At 37.8% G+C, this 17013-nt stretch overlaps 1 protein-coding gene across 3 annotated transcripts in view; it reads left to right on the top strand.

Annotated features, from left to right (window-relative positions):
- The window catches only part of LOC125461729 (poly [ADP-ribose] polymerase tankyrase-2-like), a 60225-nt gene extending 44325 nt beyond the window's left edge, over positions 1-15900 (top strand). For 2 of the 3 annotated variants that reach the window (XM_048550814.2, XM_048550816.2), the window contains 9 exons: positions 4041-4229; positions 4855-5110; positions 6131-6213; positions 6851-6971; positions 8571-8833; positions 8925-9030; positions 13027-13213; positions 14370-14526; positions 15198-15900. In XM_048550814.2, coding sequence (XP_048406771.1) covers positions 4041-4229; positions 4855-5110; positions 6131-6213; positions 6851-6971; positions 8571-8833; positions 8925-9030; positions 13027-13213; positions 14370-14526; positions 15198-15257 — 1422 coding nt within the window. In that variant the 3' untranslated portion in view covers positions 15258-15900. The remainder of the gene's footprint in view (positions 1-4040; positions 4230-4854; positions 5111-6130; positions 6214-6850; positions 6972-8570; positions 8834-8924; positions 9031-13026; positions 13214-14369; positions 14527-15197) is intronic. The other variant, XM_048550815.2, reaches the window with a different exon arrangement.
- Positions 15901-17013: the final 1113 nt, after the last annotated feature.

The raw sequence follows: 17013 nt of genomic DNA, 5'->3' as shown, positions 1-17013 counted from the left end.
AGAGGAAATGCAACACTATACTAAATTAACTGGTTTTCTTGGTAATTAAAACAACAAATCAAATTGATTAAGTTACTGCTTCTGGTTATCTGCTTCAGTGTGACTGAGGAAATTTATAGACATTCATTTAAGATGTTGACATGTTTTAAGTCAAATTTTTTTTCTTTGATTTTTGGTTGCACTACTTAGATAAATATTTAGGAGACCAAGCAATTCAGTTGTCCTGTATTAACACTGTCTTCTAATGCTTACCATATTGCAAGGTTGTCTGGTATATTGAAGCCTTTTTATTTTGTGTTTTTTTTTAAATTATCCCAGAAGTAGTGGGTGCATTGCTTTCAATCTTTTGAAAATATCTTGGATTCATATAACATATGGAATCTTGCTATTAAGGAGGAAGGGAGAGAGAAATGTGGAAACATAGACCCAATTAGTCTGAAATGAGTAATAAGGCTTATTATACCGATTATGGCAACAGGGCATTTGCAAACTTATGAACAAGTAGAGTCAGCAGCTTATGTGAAAAGAAATCTTGCTGGTGATAATTAATTAGCTTTCTTTTGAGTGTAATGAACAGGGTAGCTAAAGGGAAATTGATTATTTTAATTTTGGCTTTTCTAAAGCCATTTTCAAGGTGGAACAGTTGTTGGAGATGAAATGGGGCCTGTGGGACTGCAGCTGATATGTTAGCAATAGTGGGGATTAAGGCCAGAAATCAGTTGGGGTAATCGAGTCACTTTCATGTTGACAGGTTGTGACAGTATGTTGCAATGGTCAGTGCTTGGGGCTGAACTGTTTACAAATTCTCTTAATTACCTAGGTGATGCAGTGAATCTAGGTTTGCTGACAGTAAAGAACTAGGTGGGAAAGTAAGCTTTGAGGACAACACTGTCTGCAAAGGGACGTATGTTAAGCAAGTTGGAAGGAAGGTGGCAGGTAGGAATATAATATAGGAAAATGTGAAAATGTACACTTCGGTAATGTGAACAGAACAGCAGAATGTCTTTTTAAAAGGTGAGAGACTAGTAGATATTGACATGCAGTGAGCTGCTTATGTGAAGATTCATGCCTAGAATAATTGTTCAGAGAAAAAAACTTCACTATGTCACAAGTAACTTGCCACCTTTTGAAGAAGTCATTTGATCTACTTTGGATTTTACTCACATACAACTGATTATAGTTGTCAGTTTTCACTGCATAGGAACACAGATCCAGCTTGAGGCAATATAAAGGTTTGGGGTGCTGAGAGAGCTGATCAACACTTTTATATCAGCTGTTGTCTTTAGAGCATGACTTCTGTCACAGAACCTCGTGGGTATGCATTGTTGCTAGCTATCAATGGAGGGCCACTCCCAATTGTCTGCCTGTTCTGAGCTGCTTTCTGTTCTGCTGGGAAACAAAGCGAGTTGTAAGTGTCAGAAAGGAACCATGAGGATAGGAGAACGTGACTCCAATTTAAGATGGGAACTGTGTGCAGAGCAAAAGAGATGTTCATCTGAACAGTCAATGCTTGTTATTGCCACCTTTCTTTCCTGTCCTTATGAGATCATTGACCTGTTAGAGGCACTACATCCAGATTTAAGGGGCCACATTTCTTCCCAGCTTCCCCAACCATTTGCAACCATAAATGCTTAGTTTGAGAAGCTGGTCACCTATTTCCAAGGAAGTATCACATTACTTCAGCCTCTCAGAAACCACAGCAGGACATCTGGGGCTGAGCTAGAGTGGCAGAGAGCATCTTTGCTTCATTTATTTGCCATTACTTTGGTTGTTTTGCTGAATTTGGTTGCTGGAACAATGTACCGTTTTGTCTTTCTGGTCACTGTGAAGGATCCTTTAACTAGAAATCCTTCCTTTGACTGAAGAAATTCATTGTCACAGAAACCCAGAAGTATGATCCCAATGCCATGGTTGACTGAAGGAGCCATAATGAGGCTTGCAGGTAAAATAAATGAGCTTCCTGCCAAGCCTGGCATTACCAGATTCCAAAGTCAAATTTTGCTCTTCATCACTTCAAATCTGGTGCAACTTGTATGATCTCACTGTTTATTATCATTTTGCTGTCTATTTCCATTACTAACCCTGTGATAATTGGAGATACTGACATGCCATTGATTACTATTTCATCGAGCACCAACCTGACCACCATCTAGTCCATGTCACTGTATTCTTTTTAAGAGGGTTAAAGAATAGCTGGAAAGTGGTACACCTGCTCTTCTGTCATTACTTGTAGGGAAGTTAACACACACTATTATTAGAGGCAGAGTGACTGAACATGTGAGCAAATCCATGCTGACCAGAGAGACCTGATAGTTGTAAAGGCTGAGTTATTTTGTGGAGGTGACCAGAGTTAACAGATAAAGGATTTCCTGTAGATAATATTTGTGTATGCTTGCAGAAAACATTTGACAAGGTTCGAAATAAGAGACAAAACAAAATGGAACACATGTGGAATTACACATGTGAAAAAGTTTTCTGAAGAAGGGTCTGCTCCACCCGATTGCTGCTTGGCCTGCTGTCGTCATCCAGCTCTACACTGTGTTATATCAGATTCTCCAGCATCGGCAGTTCCTACTATGACGTGAGGATTAGTTACCCTATTGGCTTGGGTAGGGAATTGGTTAGGAGGTAACAGACAAAAGCAGTAATTGGTAACCCCACACGGAAGGTGCATAATTTCCTGCAGTGCAAAAAGAGATTTGTGCAGTGATACCTGGGGAAGGGGATGTGCTGTGCAAAAGTTCAAGCCCAGTCTGATTTTAGTCAACAGATTTTTGACAATTTTTTGCAAGGTTTGTGACCATTAATAGTGACATTGATACTTGGCATATGTATCTAAAACTGTGAAGACAATTGTGTTTGGTTAATATGCAAACATATTGGCCCAGATTTTCCAATGGCCAGTTAGTCATTTCTGCAGATAGATGGTTTGGTTCTGCTGCACTTAAGTTATTAAGGAAATGTTAGACAGTTGAAAACCTAGTCTAATTCCTTGTTAATGTTTAAACTGACTCCGCAGCTTCTCCCATCCCATAACCCTAGTCCAGCCTTAAATTTGCCAAATATACCCACTCCTCTCCCTTTCATAGAATTCTAGGCCTAGGCCCCCGTGCCCTCGCCATCCTTGGATGTTTCACCACTTGCCTGGCTCCCTTTCCGACTTGCAACCCTGCACCCTGCTGTCACACGTGCCTTGTGTACTTTGTACAAAACCACTTTTGGCTGTTCCTGTGATTATTGGCCATTTAAATCTCAGTGCGACAGCTAACTGCTGTGTAAAGGAGGCGTGGTTTGCCTTCCCCCAACTGTCCTGCGAAGTAAGGGGTCTGTCAGATTTGCACTCCTTGTTTCTGAAGGATCTCTGATCAGAATCTGCTGTGAAAATGTGAAGCTTGCTGTTGTTAAAATATAAAGGAATGGCTTGCCAATCTGAGTCTGATTGTCACTCTTTTGGGGAAACCAGCTCATATTGTTAACTTCTTTTAAGGGTTGGCTAGAAATAAAAGGTAACAGTATTAAATCTCTGATTTGGGATTCTGTCATCAATTGTTTTCCCCCTGCCTGGTATTGACCTGTACGAGAAACAAACCTGTGTTGATATCTTACTGCAACAACAGCATAATTTTATAGGGAGATAAATCTAATCCAACAAGGCTGAATATGATTTATTAAAAATCGTGACCTGTAAATGATTTAAGTTAGATGAACCAGCCTAATACCTTTATCGTTTGATTCCAGTACTCAGAGGAGTTGGTGTTCTGGGATTGCTCATTTAGTTACTCTTTGCATGTATTACTAACATCTGTTAATTGGAAGAAAGATATTAAATGGCGCTGCTGTATAGATCATGAACATTAAAAGAGGCATGTGAGATGTTTATCTGTTGTTAGAAATTGCCACCTTGAAATAATTTCCTGTTGGCCATTCTGATATTTACTGTTGTCTGTTATAGTGCGTGTATTTGACAGACATTCACACTATTTATTGTATGCAATTTTAAACAAAACGAGAACTAACATGCAATTTTCTTTTGCTTGCAGCATGTGGATGTAGCAGCAATGTTAATAAAATATAATGCTTGCGTAAATGCAACAGACAAATGGGCTTTTACTCCCCTTCATGAAGCAGCCCAGAAAGGACGGACGCAACTGTGCGCGCTATTACTAGCACATGGAGCTGACCCCACAATGAAAAATCAGGAAGGGCAAACACCATTGGACCTAGTCACTGTAAGTATTTAATTAAGGTAAAGTTTTTTAAACATTTTATAATTCTTCTGATGTGATCATTTATAAATGATCATTTATATTAAATTGAATAAAAATGGAATAATTACATTTATATTTTGATTGTGTAGCAGATAAAGCAGAGTATTGCGACATTTCTTTTTCTTGTCAAATTGTACCTAAATGAGAATATTAATTTGGATGATTTGTACACAAGATATCGGTACAGTTCTATCTTTTTATAAATATTAGAACAGTAATGCAATACCCTTTGGAAAAGAATTTTTAAAAATATTTTTTAAATGGCCTTTACTGTTTCTCTGCAATTTAGTGGTATCCATCTAACATTTTTACTGTAACGTTATACAGCAGAAAGGTGTTCTCATTGATATTTTAGTAAATTATGTCTTGATTTGCAGTTACTTGTCAGGATAAGACTAATTCCCTACAACAGTTTTCTTTTAATGGCTTTCTGTATTGCATTTATTGGAAAGTAAATTGATTTTATTGGTGTGACCAATTCATAGAGTAACTTTATCAATGTCTGAGCTTTAAGCTGAGACAGTTTGTCACTTCAATTGAGTAATAGTTTGTACTGATGTTTCTTTTACATTGCCTTCCTGCACAGGCTGACGATGTCCGAGCCTTGCTGATTGCTGCGATGCCTCCTTTTGCCCTGCCACCTTGCTACAAGCCTCAAGCTGTTGTCATTAATACATCCAAACCAACTGGATCTGCAACCTCTTCATTTCCTTCTGTTCCATCAACTCCAGCAAATCTGTCTGCTGCAAATAACCTTGACAACCTTAAAACTAGTTTCTCTGAACAGGCTGCCAGTAGCAATGTTTGTGGTGCAGAAGGAATTGCTAGTTCAGGAAAAAAAGGTTTAAAAAAAATCATTTTAATAAATTTAATTTTAAATACTTATTAGGACCTAGCGCTATACATTCATTTGCTCTGTGGAGCTGTTTTATATTTGAGTTTTAAGAGCTGCTATTACTGCTATTTTTGCACAGACAAACCTAATATCTGTGTTGAGATACTTGGTACTAACTTTTTTTGAAATTAAGTACAACTTTGACTTTTCTTTTGACATTTGCAACATTGTCCAGGCTTCCTGTTGTCATGACCTATTTTCTGACTGTTTTAATATGTGATGATATTAAATGGCACATACTGTTGAGAAAATATTTTCAGCAGAGATTTTTAATTCCATTATGATAAATAATTCTGTTTTGTATTGCATTTTTAGAAAGCAAAAATCTGAAATATGTAATTCCAGTACAGGGTAGAAACCTAACCCAGTTGGAAAATCAATTGACATTTCTCCTCGGGACATACATTTGGAATGACCAAAGATATGAATTGAAATCAAAAATGATGTGACCTCTATTGAAATGAGAGTGACTGTTTTGAACACGCAAGGTAGCCCTGGACCACACAATTGCAATTTTATTTTTGACATCAAAGTCCCACACATGCCCCTTCTGAAAATGAACCAGAAATTTTAATTTTAAAATTATATTGTCGCATTGTTTTTGAGATTTTTGTAAAATTAACACTGAAAATGGAAGAATATTTTCTAATGTAAATAAGTAGGGAAAGCGAGTTTAAATAGTTAGTCCTCTAATTTCTTCGTATGATTTGTTTTCCTTTTATTTTCATACCTGGCCCTTTTTAAATCGTTTTTCTCAGCTGCACAGTTCAGAAGGTGTGGTGTGATTTATGCACAGACATTCCTGGAACCTTTCTTGGTTGCTACGTGGCCTCAAATCTTCAAGGAGTTTTGCACCTTTTACAAATTTCTAATGATTTGCTATTTTGAGGATCTACTGTGAAGATTTGGAAAAATACTTACTTTGACAATTATCATTGGGTGTTTTTTCGTTTCCCCTCTGTTACAGTTCCAGGATTAGAAATGACTATGAATCAGTTTTTAAGGAATTTGGGCCTCGAACATCTCTGTGAAATATTTGAAAGAGAACAGGTAAACATGTGCATTATCTATTTTCTCATCACTTTTGTATCCAAATCTCCCTTTGTAAGTGCTTTTTTTCCCTGAAGTTTGGGGTTGGTGTACTTTCCCATTTTAATACATGTAGTAATTAGGATGGGTATGGCATAGGCTTATTTAAAATACACATCTTGCCTGCAACTCGCTGCAGCAGCATGGTGTTTAAATTTCTGTGGATCATTGTACAGTACACTCACGATTGTTAATCCTTGGACAGTCTGTTTCCTTACACTATTGCAGATTTTTAAGTTGTTTTACCAGCCATCAGATTAGCCTTCATCTCACTTATACTATCAGTCTTGGCAGTGAAACTTGTATCAATTTTAATACTTAAATCAAACGTTTAATTCCTGGCCTCCAACTAATAGACACACACAGTGATGGAGTTATATAGTGTGGAAACAGACTCTCCAGTCCAACTTGCCAGTTATCCTAAACTGATCTCGTCCCATTTGCCTCTTGATTTCTAATTGCTTTGATGGTTTACCCTGGGACCAGTTGATTTAGGATTGTGCTATTTTAAACAGTTCACTTTTGTATTGATATTAAATTGTAAGCTAAAGCTTGCATCACCATTCACCAATGCATGTTTGTGATTCTTAATTCGTAGATCACATTAGATGTATTGGTTGAAATGGGACACAAAGAGCTCAAAGAAATTGGAATAAATGCTTATGGGCATAGACATAAAATCATTAAGAGAATTGAACATGTAATAGCTGGGCATCAAGGTAAAGTATTTTTTCTACCATATTTTGTGATTTTAAAATATTGTTGTTAATACTTGAGTTATTAATGGAACTCAATTTGAGGTTCTTGATTAATATGTAAATTAAGTAATGTACATGCAGTAACTCTCAAGAACATGACAATGATTGTTACTTTTCAAAGGACTTGTCATTAATTTTTATATACCCAAAACTGGCAATTGCCTGGGCAGTGGTAGATTGAAGCACTTACAAGCACAAATGATTATGTGCAAAGAAACTAAACACTATATTTATAATCATTCCAACTGCTCGTTATTTGAATTTTGCTGCTATATTGCATTGATATCTAATTTTAAAAGCATTGCAAAAAATGAAATGTGTGTAGAGAATTCAAAACACTTTTAACTTGAGCTCCCACCCCTTCCCCTTGCCTAGCATGATCTCTGTATTCTTATTTGAATTGCTTGAATCGTTTTAGGCTCATTACTGTTTAAGCTACCTGCTTTCTATGAAAAAGGTTGAAAAGAAAGCAAACTTAGAGCACAACAGTATATCAGTAAATTCTATAGAAAGGAATTGGGATTATCCACTAATTTGAATTCAGCATCATAAGCTCACTTTGTGCTTAAGTGATGCAAGGCTTCTCTGACATGCTCTCAAGCAGCATTTGATAGGCAACAACCTACAAAACAATGAAATGAGAGGCTGGATGAACACAGCAGGCCAAGCAGCATCTCAGGAGCACAAAAGCTGACGTTTCGGGCCTAGACCCTTCATCAGAGAGGGGGATGGGGAGAGGGGACTGGAATAAATAGGGAGAGGGGGGGAGGCGGACCGAAGATGGAGAGTAAAGAAGATAGGTGGGGAGGGGATAGGTCAGTCCAGGGAAGACGGACAGGTCAAGGAGGTGGGATGAGGTTAGTAGGTAGCTGGGGGTGCGGCTTGGGGTGGGAGGAAGGGATGGGTGAGAGGAAGAACCGGTTAGGGAGGCCTCCCTAACCGGTTCTTCCTCTCACCCATCCCTTCCTCCCACCCCAAGCCGCACCCCCAGCTACCTACTAACCTCATCCCACCTCCTTGACCTGTCCGTCTTCCCTGGACTGACCTATCCCCTCCCCACCTATACTCTCTCCACCTATCTTCTTTACTCTCCATCTTCGGTCCGCGTCCCCCCCTCTCCCTATTTATTCCAGCTCCCTCTCCCCATCCCCCTCTCTGATGAAGGGTCTAGGCCCGAAACGTCAGCTTTTGTGCTCCTGAGATGCTGCTTGGCCTGCTGTGTTCATCCAGCCTCTCATTTTATTATCTTGGAATTCTGCAGTTCCCATTATCTCTGAACCTACAAAACAATATTCAGTTCAGGTTCCACCTGGACCAATCCAACTCTAGACCTCATTTCAGCCTCAGTGTAAATACAGACGTCGGATGGGAATGGCTGCCCTTGAAATATAATAAATGGCATCATTGTGAGAATTTTCTGGAAAAATCCACTTAAGACACATTGTGCTGAATGGCATTTAATCAGAGGGAATAGATTGTATTAGGAGGGAGTTTGGAGACAAACGTCAAATGCAGAAAACATCAAAAGTAATAAATTTCTTTTTCTTTAAAAAAAAACAGGCATCAACCCATATCTAACCTTAAACACTTCCAGCAGTGGTACAATTCTGATTGATTTGCTACCAGAAGATAAGGAATTCCAATCAGTTGCGGAAGAGGTGATCATTCACTTTTATATGCTGCTAAAAATACGCAGTGCCCATTATTTGCAGTGCCTTTTTTGGTTGAATGTCATAAACATTTTACAGATGCAGAGTACTGTGAGAGCGCACCGGGATGGTGGCCATGCTGGAGGAATCTTTAATAAATATAGTTTATTGAAGGTACTAAATTTGAAATTGTATTTTTCCTCTAGTTTTGATTTTTATCATAATGTCAAATTAGAATTGGTCATTCACCAGAAAATGATTTTAGATTCAAAGGGTATGTAATAAAAGACTCTGGGAGAGATATATACACCAAAGGAAAGAAGTATCGGAAGAAAATCACAACCATTCAAATGAAAGAATGCTGTTTCATGGTAAGCAACAAGTACCAAAATCTCATGAAGTGCACTTAACTTGGAGTGACATTTTTTAATTCTCTTTTCTGCAGTTTTTCTCCTTTTTAAAATAAATATTTTCTGGTTCCCCAAGCAAAGTATTCTTCTACTTCTCCATAAGAAAACCAGTATCCATATGTAAATATGGAAATGTATGGGACTCTGTCTCTGTAGCTTTAACTGTGCTGTCATTGTAACCCCTGGTCCTCATTTTTCCATATTAAAGTAATTCTATTGTTATTCAGCACACCTTAAAACATATATTTGATATTCCAAAAGGCAAAAAATTGCAGGTATTGGAAATCTGAAACATAACAGAGAATTGGAAATATTTGGTCGGCCAGGCAGAATCTGTGAAGAGGGAAACACAGATAACGTTTCCGATTGAAGTGAATTTTTTCTTTCAGCATAAATTGCCTGATCTGCTATTTTTGGTATTACTGGTTCAGAATGTTCCAAATTGTGTCAATAGGCTCATCCTTTTTTTACATGTTTTTAATTTTTTTTAATGTAGCTTTCTTTTCACTTCACTTTTCAAAAATTATTTGTATTCAAACTTGAGCAAATTCACTATTCCAAAGTCACATTTTTTGAGTATATGCATATATTGAATCAATTTGTCATAAGCAAAGTACATTTTTTGATACACTGTGCTCCAGATCCTGTACATGCTTCTACCAGAAGGCCCTGACAGCATTTTATAATTTGATTTCTTGCAGCACTTAGATCATAGATGACTTATCAGTACTTGCTTCTGAAATGTGTTGACAAATGGAACTGTCCGAGAAAAATATCTTTACATTTGTGCAAACATCCTAGCCTCAACAGGGGATTAATGTCAAGTAATTAATCCGTTGTCCTCATTGAAATGAGTCTGACTGTATAAATTGCAACCTACATTACCTGTCATTCAGTGGAAGGCAGCTTTCTATGGCTGACAGTAACAACAAATTCGTTTACATTACACCATTACCCCAATAAAATGCTCAAGATGTTTTTTGGGGCGAAAGTTTGACTTCTAACCACAAGCATTACATTAGGTCACTTGACAAAAAGACTAGGTCAAAGATGGGAGTTTTCTTAATACCTGTAGATGGAATGCAAGGTAGAAAGTTGCAGGGAGGGTGTTCCAGAGCCTGGAACCTATACAGCTGAATGCAAGGCCAATGAATTGCAATTCCAAATGCACGACAGTCAGCACAGTGGCTCAATGGTTAGTTAGCACTGCTGCCTCACATTACCAGGGACCTAGGTTTGGTTTCACCTGCAGGTGACTTGCTGTATGGAGTTTGCACATTTTCCCCACCTCTATGTGGGTTTCGTCCAAATGCTCCGGTTTCCTCCCACAGTCCAAGGATGTACAGGTTAGGTGGATTAGCCATGCTAAATTGTCCATAGTGCCCGGGGATATATAAGTTAGGTGGATTAGCCATGGGAAGTGCAGTGTTACAGGAATAGAGTAGGAGGGTGAGTCTGGGTGGGATGCTGTTTGAAGAGTCGGTATGGACCTGTTAGACCAAATGGTTTGCTTCCACGTTGTGGGGACTCTGAAAAAAGGAGAGTTGGAACTAGAGGAGCATAGATATTGCTGAGGATAGTGGGGTTGGAGGAATTCAGGGATAGAGTGACTTAACATAGGCAGTTGAAACAAGGGTGAAAATCTTAAAATCAAAATGTTATATGACTGGGAGCCATTGTAGTTGGCCGGTGAGCGCAAGCATGATAAGGAGATGAGCCTTGCAAATAAAAAGACAGACACTGTGGGTTTGAATGACTTTATTCATTGTCTATCCCTAATTTCCCTTGTTTGGAGTGCTGTACTAGGTCATTTCAGAGAACATTTAAGAGTTGAACACATTGGCTCTGCAAGCCAAACTAGGTAAGGCCACCAGATTTTCTTCCTAAAGGACATTAGTGAACCAGGTGGGTTTTTTAAAATCAATCGTGGCTACATGATGGTCATTTAATTAGCTTTTTATTCAAAATTTTATTGAATCCTCAAATCTCGCTATCTGCCAAGGTGGAATTCAGAGATAGGAGGGGCTCAAAAATATATCATTGTTGTTTGTCAGAAGCAGTGGAGTGTGCAGAAATGGAACCAGCAAGCAACTTTCTTGTGAAATTAATTAAGAGTGGTACTAAGTTGCTGTTGTCTCAAACATTGGAAGACAGTGTGGTGTTGGAGGGATGGTATGTTAAGCGATGTTAAAGGCTGCAGGCAGGTTGAGAAGTTGAAGAAGTTTACCTTTATCACGGTCACGTTGAATGTCATGTATGACGCTAGTAAAAGCTTTGTCAGTACTGTGACCAGGGTAGGAATCTAACTGGAGAGATTCCAGTCTGGAGTTTTGGGACTAATGGCATGGGGTGACAAACATGGTCTCAAAATATTTTAAGAAAGTGCTTACTCTGTCAGTTTTTAATCTGTTTGTTTGTTTGTTTTTTCTCTACCCACTTTAGTGGAGTCTCTCTCTCTCCTTGGCAATTAGATTGGAACTGACATATAAGTAGACTGTGTTTAATTCGTGATGCTGATAGCTGAAGTTAATATGCTGTTGCTCTTTTCCTCGGTGGTTGCAGTCTTTGTCAGAGCTGGTTGTGTGTTCAAGTCACAATGACTTGGCCATGTAATTTTAGATCAACACTTCACTCAGTTACTGAAGAATTGATAAGCTGGGCAGTTACAATCTGTGTGTTACTTTAAAATGAACCGGTGTCTAGCTTTTCAGGGACTTAAAATATCCCTTGGTACTAAGAAATGCATGTGTTTCCTTTCACTACCTTGGTTAACGTCCACTCCTCAATGCATAATTTTAAAAAAATTCTCCCATGTTTCATTGCAGTTGAATATATTATTATTCATTATTTATTATTACAGTCCTTGCTATGTATAAATTAGCTGCTAGTTTTCCACAATACAACAGTGATTACATGTCACAAGAACTTGTCCTCTGAGCATTGGAGACATCAGTCTGGAAGGTCATGAGAAGAATTATTATGAATGATTTTTTTTTTTTTTTTTGCTTTGTTCGTGTCTGCCTTGTAGGGAATTTTGTTGTGGAATGATTAAGTTCCCTTGACTAGCTACTTGCACTCACAGCCAATTGTCAGGGATATCCTATCCCAAGATCCCTTTTGAGCCTTGAGTCCCTCGAATATTCTAAAGGACTACTGTGAGGGGCTGGTGTTGCATGTCTTCTCTGATTTCTTACCCTGCCTCATGCTAACTACTTTGGAACAGTTGTAGGGATTGGTGAAAGATCAGTCTCAAAATACTTTTCCTATCATCTTGACTTTAGAACCATGCAAAAAAAATCTTTTTTCCTGCTTAGTAAACATCCACACTTGCTGCCACTTAATTTTAAAGTGCTTCTCTCTTTTCATTGCTTGACTTATTACGTACTTAAAATAGCCTACAAGATGAAACTAGCAAAATGACATGCCACCCTAATGTCCTTTTAAGGAAGGAACCTGCCATCCTTACTTGGTCTGGTCTACATGTGACTCCAGACCCACAGCAATGTGGTTGACTCTGAGCAACTAGGGATGGGCAATAAATATTGCCTCACCAGCGATGCCCTCATCCCGTGAATGAATAAAGGGGGGAAATCCCAACGGGCTTTTATCTTGTTTACTGATAGTCAAGTTTCTGACTTCTATAGTTCAGTATGCTCATGGTTGTCTCAAAACTTGACAGTATGACAGTATAATTTGCAAGAAATGTTTTGATAAATGTGAGTATTTAATACTTCTAAAACTGTGTATTTACTTACAACATAACATGAGTTCCTGCAGTTGTTGGCATCTAATGTATTGTTTGAATTCCTTTCTCAATTTAAAATAGTCTGTGTGATTATACAACTATATCACATCACGTATGTTTACGGAATAGCCATTAGAAAAAGGTGCATTGTTTCTCTGGAGTTTATAATGGATTCTGATATGTATTGTAAATGTCACTCTTGTCGTCAATAGGCTCCGCCTTTGTAAATGCTATAATTCACAAGGGCTTTGATGAAAGGCACGCTTACATTGGTGGAATGTTTGGAGCTGGCATATACTTTGCTGAAAATTCGTCGAAAAGTAACCAGTACGTGTATGGAATAGGTGGTGGTACTGGCTGTCCGATACATAAAGATAGGTCCTGCTACATTTGTCAGAGGTAAGACGCATTATCTCTGTTCACACTTCATTTGTATAGAAGGAACTTAGGACTTTGTGAATTAGTTAGCTTGTGTTATGCAAACTTGAGTTGACAAATGTTTAATCAGGTTAGTAGGATTTTGATTTGGAAAACCAATTTATTAATTCATTAATCCCATATTTTACTACTCTTGATTCCATTAGTGGTTAATGGTGAAGAATGTTTAAATCAGAGATCATATTGAAACAAAATTTGATGTATAACTAGTACTGACGTGTTTGCACTCTATGGATGTGCCTTACTTCACTTCTCCCGTCTGTCTCTTGTAACCCTACCAAAAGAAAGGTGGACTGTAACAGTTCAAAAAGGTGGTTTACTGTTTTTGTGAGGGCAATTAAAGATGAGCTGTAAATAGCCAGCAATGCCCTCATCCCATGATGAAAGTTTATAAACATTAAGGACTTCTGTTAAGTCTGAAGTTAAATGTTGACAAATCAGATACACCAACGATACTGGCCACCGTGTTTAAATGGAGTTTGCAATCCTATGTCAACTTTTGGATGAGATGTTAAACTGAGGTCTGCCTACCAAAAGATCCATGGTAACATATTGACAAGAAGCAGGGGAGTCATTCCCATTGTCCTTGCTAACATATATACTTCATGAACAACATCACAACAAAATATTATCACTTGCAGTTTGTGTGGGCTTGATTTGCACAAACTTGCTGCCACATTTCCTACGTTGCAAATATGGCCATAGTTTGAAAATTGGCTGCAAAATGCTTTGGCTATTCTGTTGGTGAAAGATGCTTTATAAAGGGAAGTTGTCTTAACCCAGAGGACAAGAAGAGCATTTCACCCATTTCTCAGCTAGGAACTGGCAAAATGCTTAGTCTGTGATTGTTTGGATTTTTTTCCCCCTTGAAGTCAAATTTTCTGAAGTGTGCACGGAATAGGTGAATAACTGTTAAAAGTCATGAATATGAAGGTCCACCATCTTCCAGTTATCTACTGTTTTAACTTGTCTGCATAAGTGTGAAATAGATAATGCCATTAAATTTCTTTCTCTGTGCAGTCAATGCAAAGGCCTATATGAATTATTTCCAAATATTATATTTTAATGGATGCTTATAATTGATTTTAGTTTGTTCTCTACCCCTTACATTTACCAGGCAAATGGTATTCTGCCGTGTTACACTAGGCAAGTCATTTTTGCAGTTCAGTGCAATGAAAATGGCTCACGCCCCTCCTGGTCATCATTCTGTTACTGGCCGTCCCAGCGTGAATGGATTAGCGTTGGCAGAATATGTCATTTATAGAGGTGAACAGGTGTGTTTAAGAAATACTTGTATTTTTGTGAAATGTATCACTCCACTATAAAATTATTTCAGTTAGGTTCAGTTTAATTAGATGTCCCATTTTGGGAATGGGGCAGAGAGAGAAACTAAGCTTGATTCAGACATGTGCCCTATTACGAAACAAGCATAAATGAGTGAGAAGTTGTTAAGGAGGATATCACAATTTTACAGCTCCAATTCCAAGATAGAGTCTGCCTCCAATTTTCTTTAGTTTCATTTGAGATTTTGACGTGATGTCTCTAATATGTGTGTTTTGTCCATAAATCCAACACTGACATGAAGGGAAACAGCTTGAGTAAGAGAGTTCAGCAAACTTAAATTGATTTGTTTTCTTGGAATAATGCTACCTATAATCTTGCTGAAGGTACATCATATTAAAATGAATACACTTTTTTTTCCACCAGGGTGCAGACTTGTCTTTAAATAAAAATCCATAAACTTGCTTCCCAGTTCCTGGCAGGTTTTTGTTTGTATGTATTTAGGATTACTGGATTTCTTAAGTTTATTTTTTATTCCTGCATGTGTTTGATCCTGTGGAATCTATTTAAACGTTCAAAATGTCAATCGTGATCAATTTTAATAGTTATGAAGTAGTGTTCAAGTCTATCTTGAAAATTGATTTCAGGTTTATTTTTCTTCTAGGCTTACCCAGAATATTTGATAACCTATCGAATTGTGAAACCAGAGAATTCAACTGATTGATACAGAAGTGTGCATATGACCGGATTTTGTACTTGTGTGGGATATCCTGCACACCGCATCCATCACATGCAACTATACGCATTTTATCAATGAAAATATTACATTGTTGGTTTCTAAATTGTGCAATCCACACAGCTTTAAATTCTGTCCAAAATGAATAACTTCTGAAATTTGCCTTGCCATGTTGCAGCAAAATCCATTCCAAAAGTCTGTCTCTTCTGTTATAAATTAACGCAGATAGTTGAAATTATTGTATCGATACACCAGAATACTGTTTCAAGATATATCATGGTAAAATACAGTCTCTACAGAATCTGGAAAAGATTAACTGCTGCTCCACATTAATGTACCATGACATGTTTTTATTGTAAAACTATTGTAAATAAGAATTTTGTACTGGCTCAGTAACTTATTTACACTTTTATGTAAATGTATTGTTCTTAAGATGCAATGGCACCTATAGTTAAGTAATCGTTGACTTGGTTGAAGGTATCACCATACTGGAAAACAAGGTTTTTTTAAAACAAAACCAAATCAAACCTCTGCTGTGCAAGGGCTGCTATAAAGTGTCACACCATTCAGTACAGATGTGAAGTTGGCTATTTGTTGAACAGAGATGATGAAATAAAGAGTAGTGATTTGATTCTGTGTGTATATTTTGTATGTTGGTTTGACTTGCTGTTTTAATTGCATAAAATAAGTCTTGTTGGAGGTTTTTTGAAACCCGAGGACTTGTCACTCATTTGAAGTAATATTTGCAATATTTTTTAACAGGAACATAGTTTAGTCAGTGAAACCTATTCATTAAAAATGATTTTTACCTAAAAAGGCTACCCCACCTATGAGAGAAGGATTTTTGCTTTCCAGAAGAAAGCAAGGATGCTTACTACTGATCTATTTAAGTAAAACCGTACACCCAGAAATTGACGACAGTATGCTTATTAGAGACTGTTCAAACTTCATTCCCCTTGTCTGTGATACAAAATGTTACCATTTAATATTCTATTTACCTGTGTCATGTAAAGTCACCAAGGTACCAGAGGACCATAGGGCTGCTATCAGTGGCAATGACTAATGAGTTTAAGCTGAAGGTCACCACATTTCCAGTGAGGTTGCGAAGCTGAGATTCTGTGACCAGCTGTGGTTAGCATTCTGTTGCCAGCTCTGATGTTCTAAACCCCACCAGTTTGTTTAGCTGGAACACTCTACTTTCACAACCTGAACACATCATAGACTCAACGCAGTGGCTGCTCCTGGTAAACTGGAAATGTAGTTGCCTCCTTGCAGGATAATCAGTATCCCTTGTGAATCAAACTCCTAACTTCCCAATTTGAGGTCAAAAGCAAATCAGATGGCTGCTTACCTGTTATAAATTTAGCAGTATAAACTTTCCATCCACTAACACCACAAGTGTCCTGCCAGGCACTTGACTATCACAAGCCACCTTGGAAATGCTGAATTTGGATTACTGGTCCAAATGCCATTTTAAAACCACACTATAACATATCTAAACAAAATCCATCTGCTTCCATTTTAAAGTCTAAATCCCAATTAATAACATACACCTTTTTTATCTCTCTGCTAAGTAACAGCTATTAAAGGACAGGGAAAACCTTGGGCAGTACTTTCAAAACATGTACCCACTTAAATATTATAGACATACTTTCTTCGGTCATCATTAAGGTGGTCTGAAGCATAGAAGAAAATGTTTTCGTAGGAACAAAGTTTTTCTCAGCATTTTTTTTTCTGGAATCCA

This window comes from Stegostoma tigrinum, chromosome 20 (assembly GCF_030684315.1).
Source record: "Stegostoma tigrinum isolate sSteTig4 chromosome 20, sSteTig4.hap1, whole genome shotgun sequence".
Taxonomy (NCBI): domain Eukaryota; kingdom Metazoa; phylum Chordata; class Chondrichthyes; order Orectolobiformes; family Stegostomatidae; genus Stegostoma; species Stegostoma tigrinum.
Note: the sequence above shows the minus strand (reverse complement) of the source record. Positions and strands in the feature narration are given on the sequence as shown.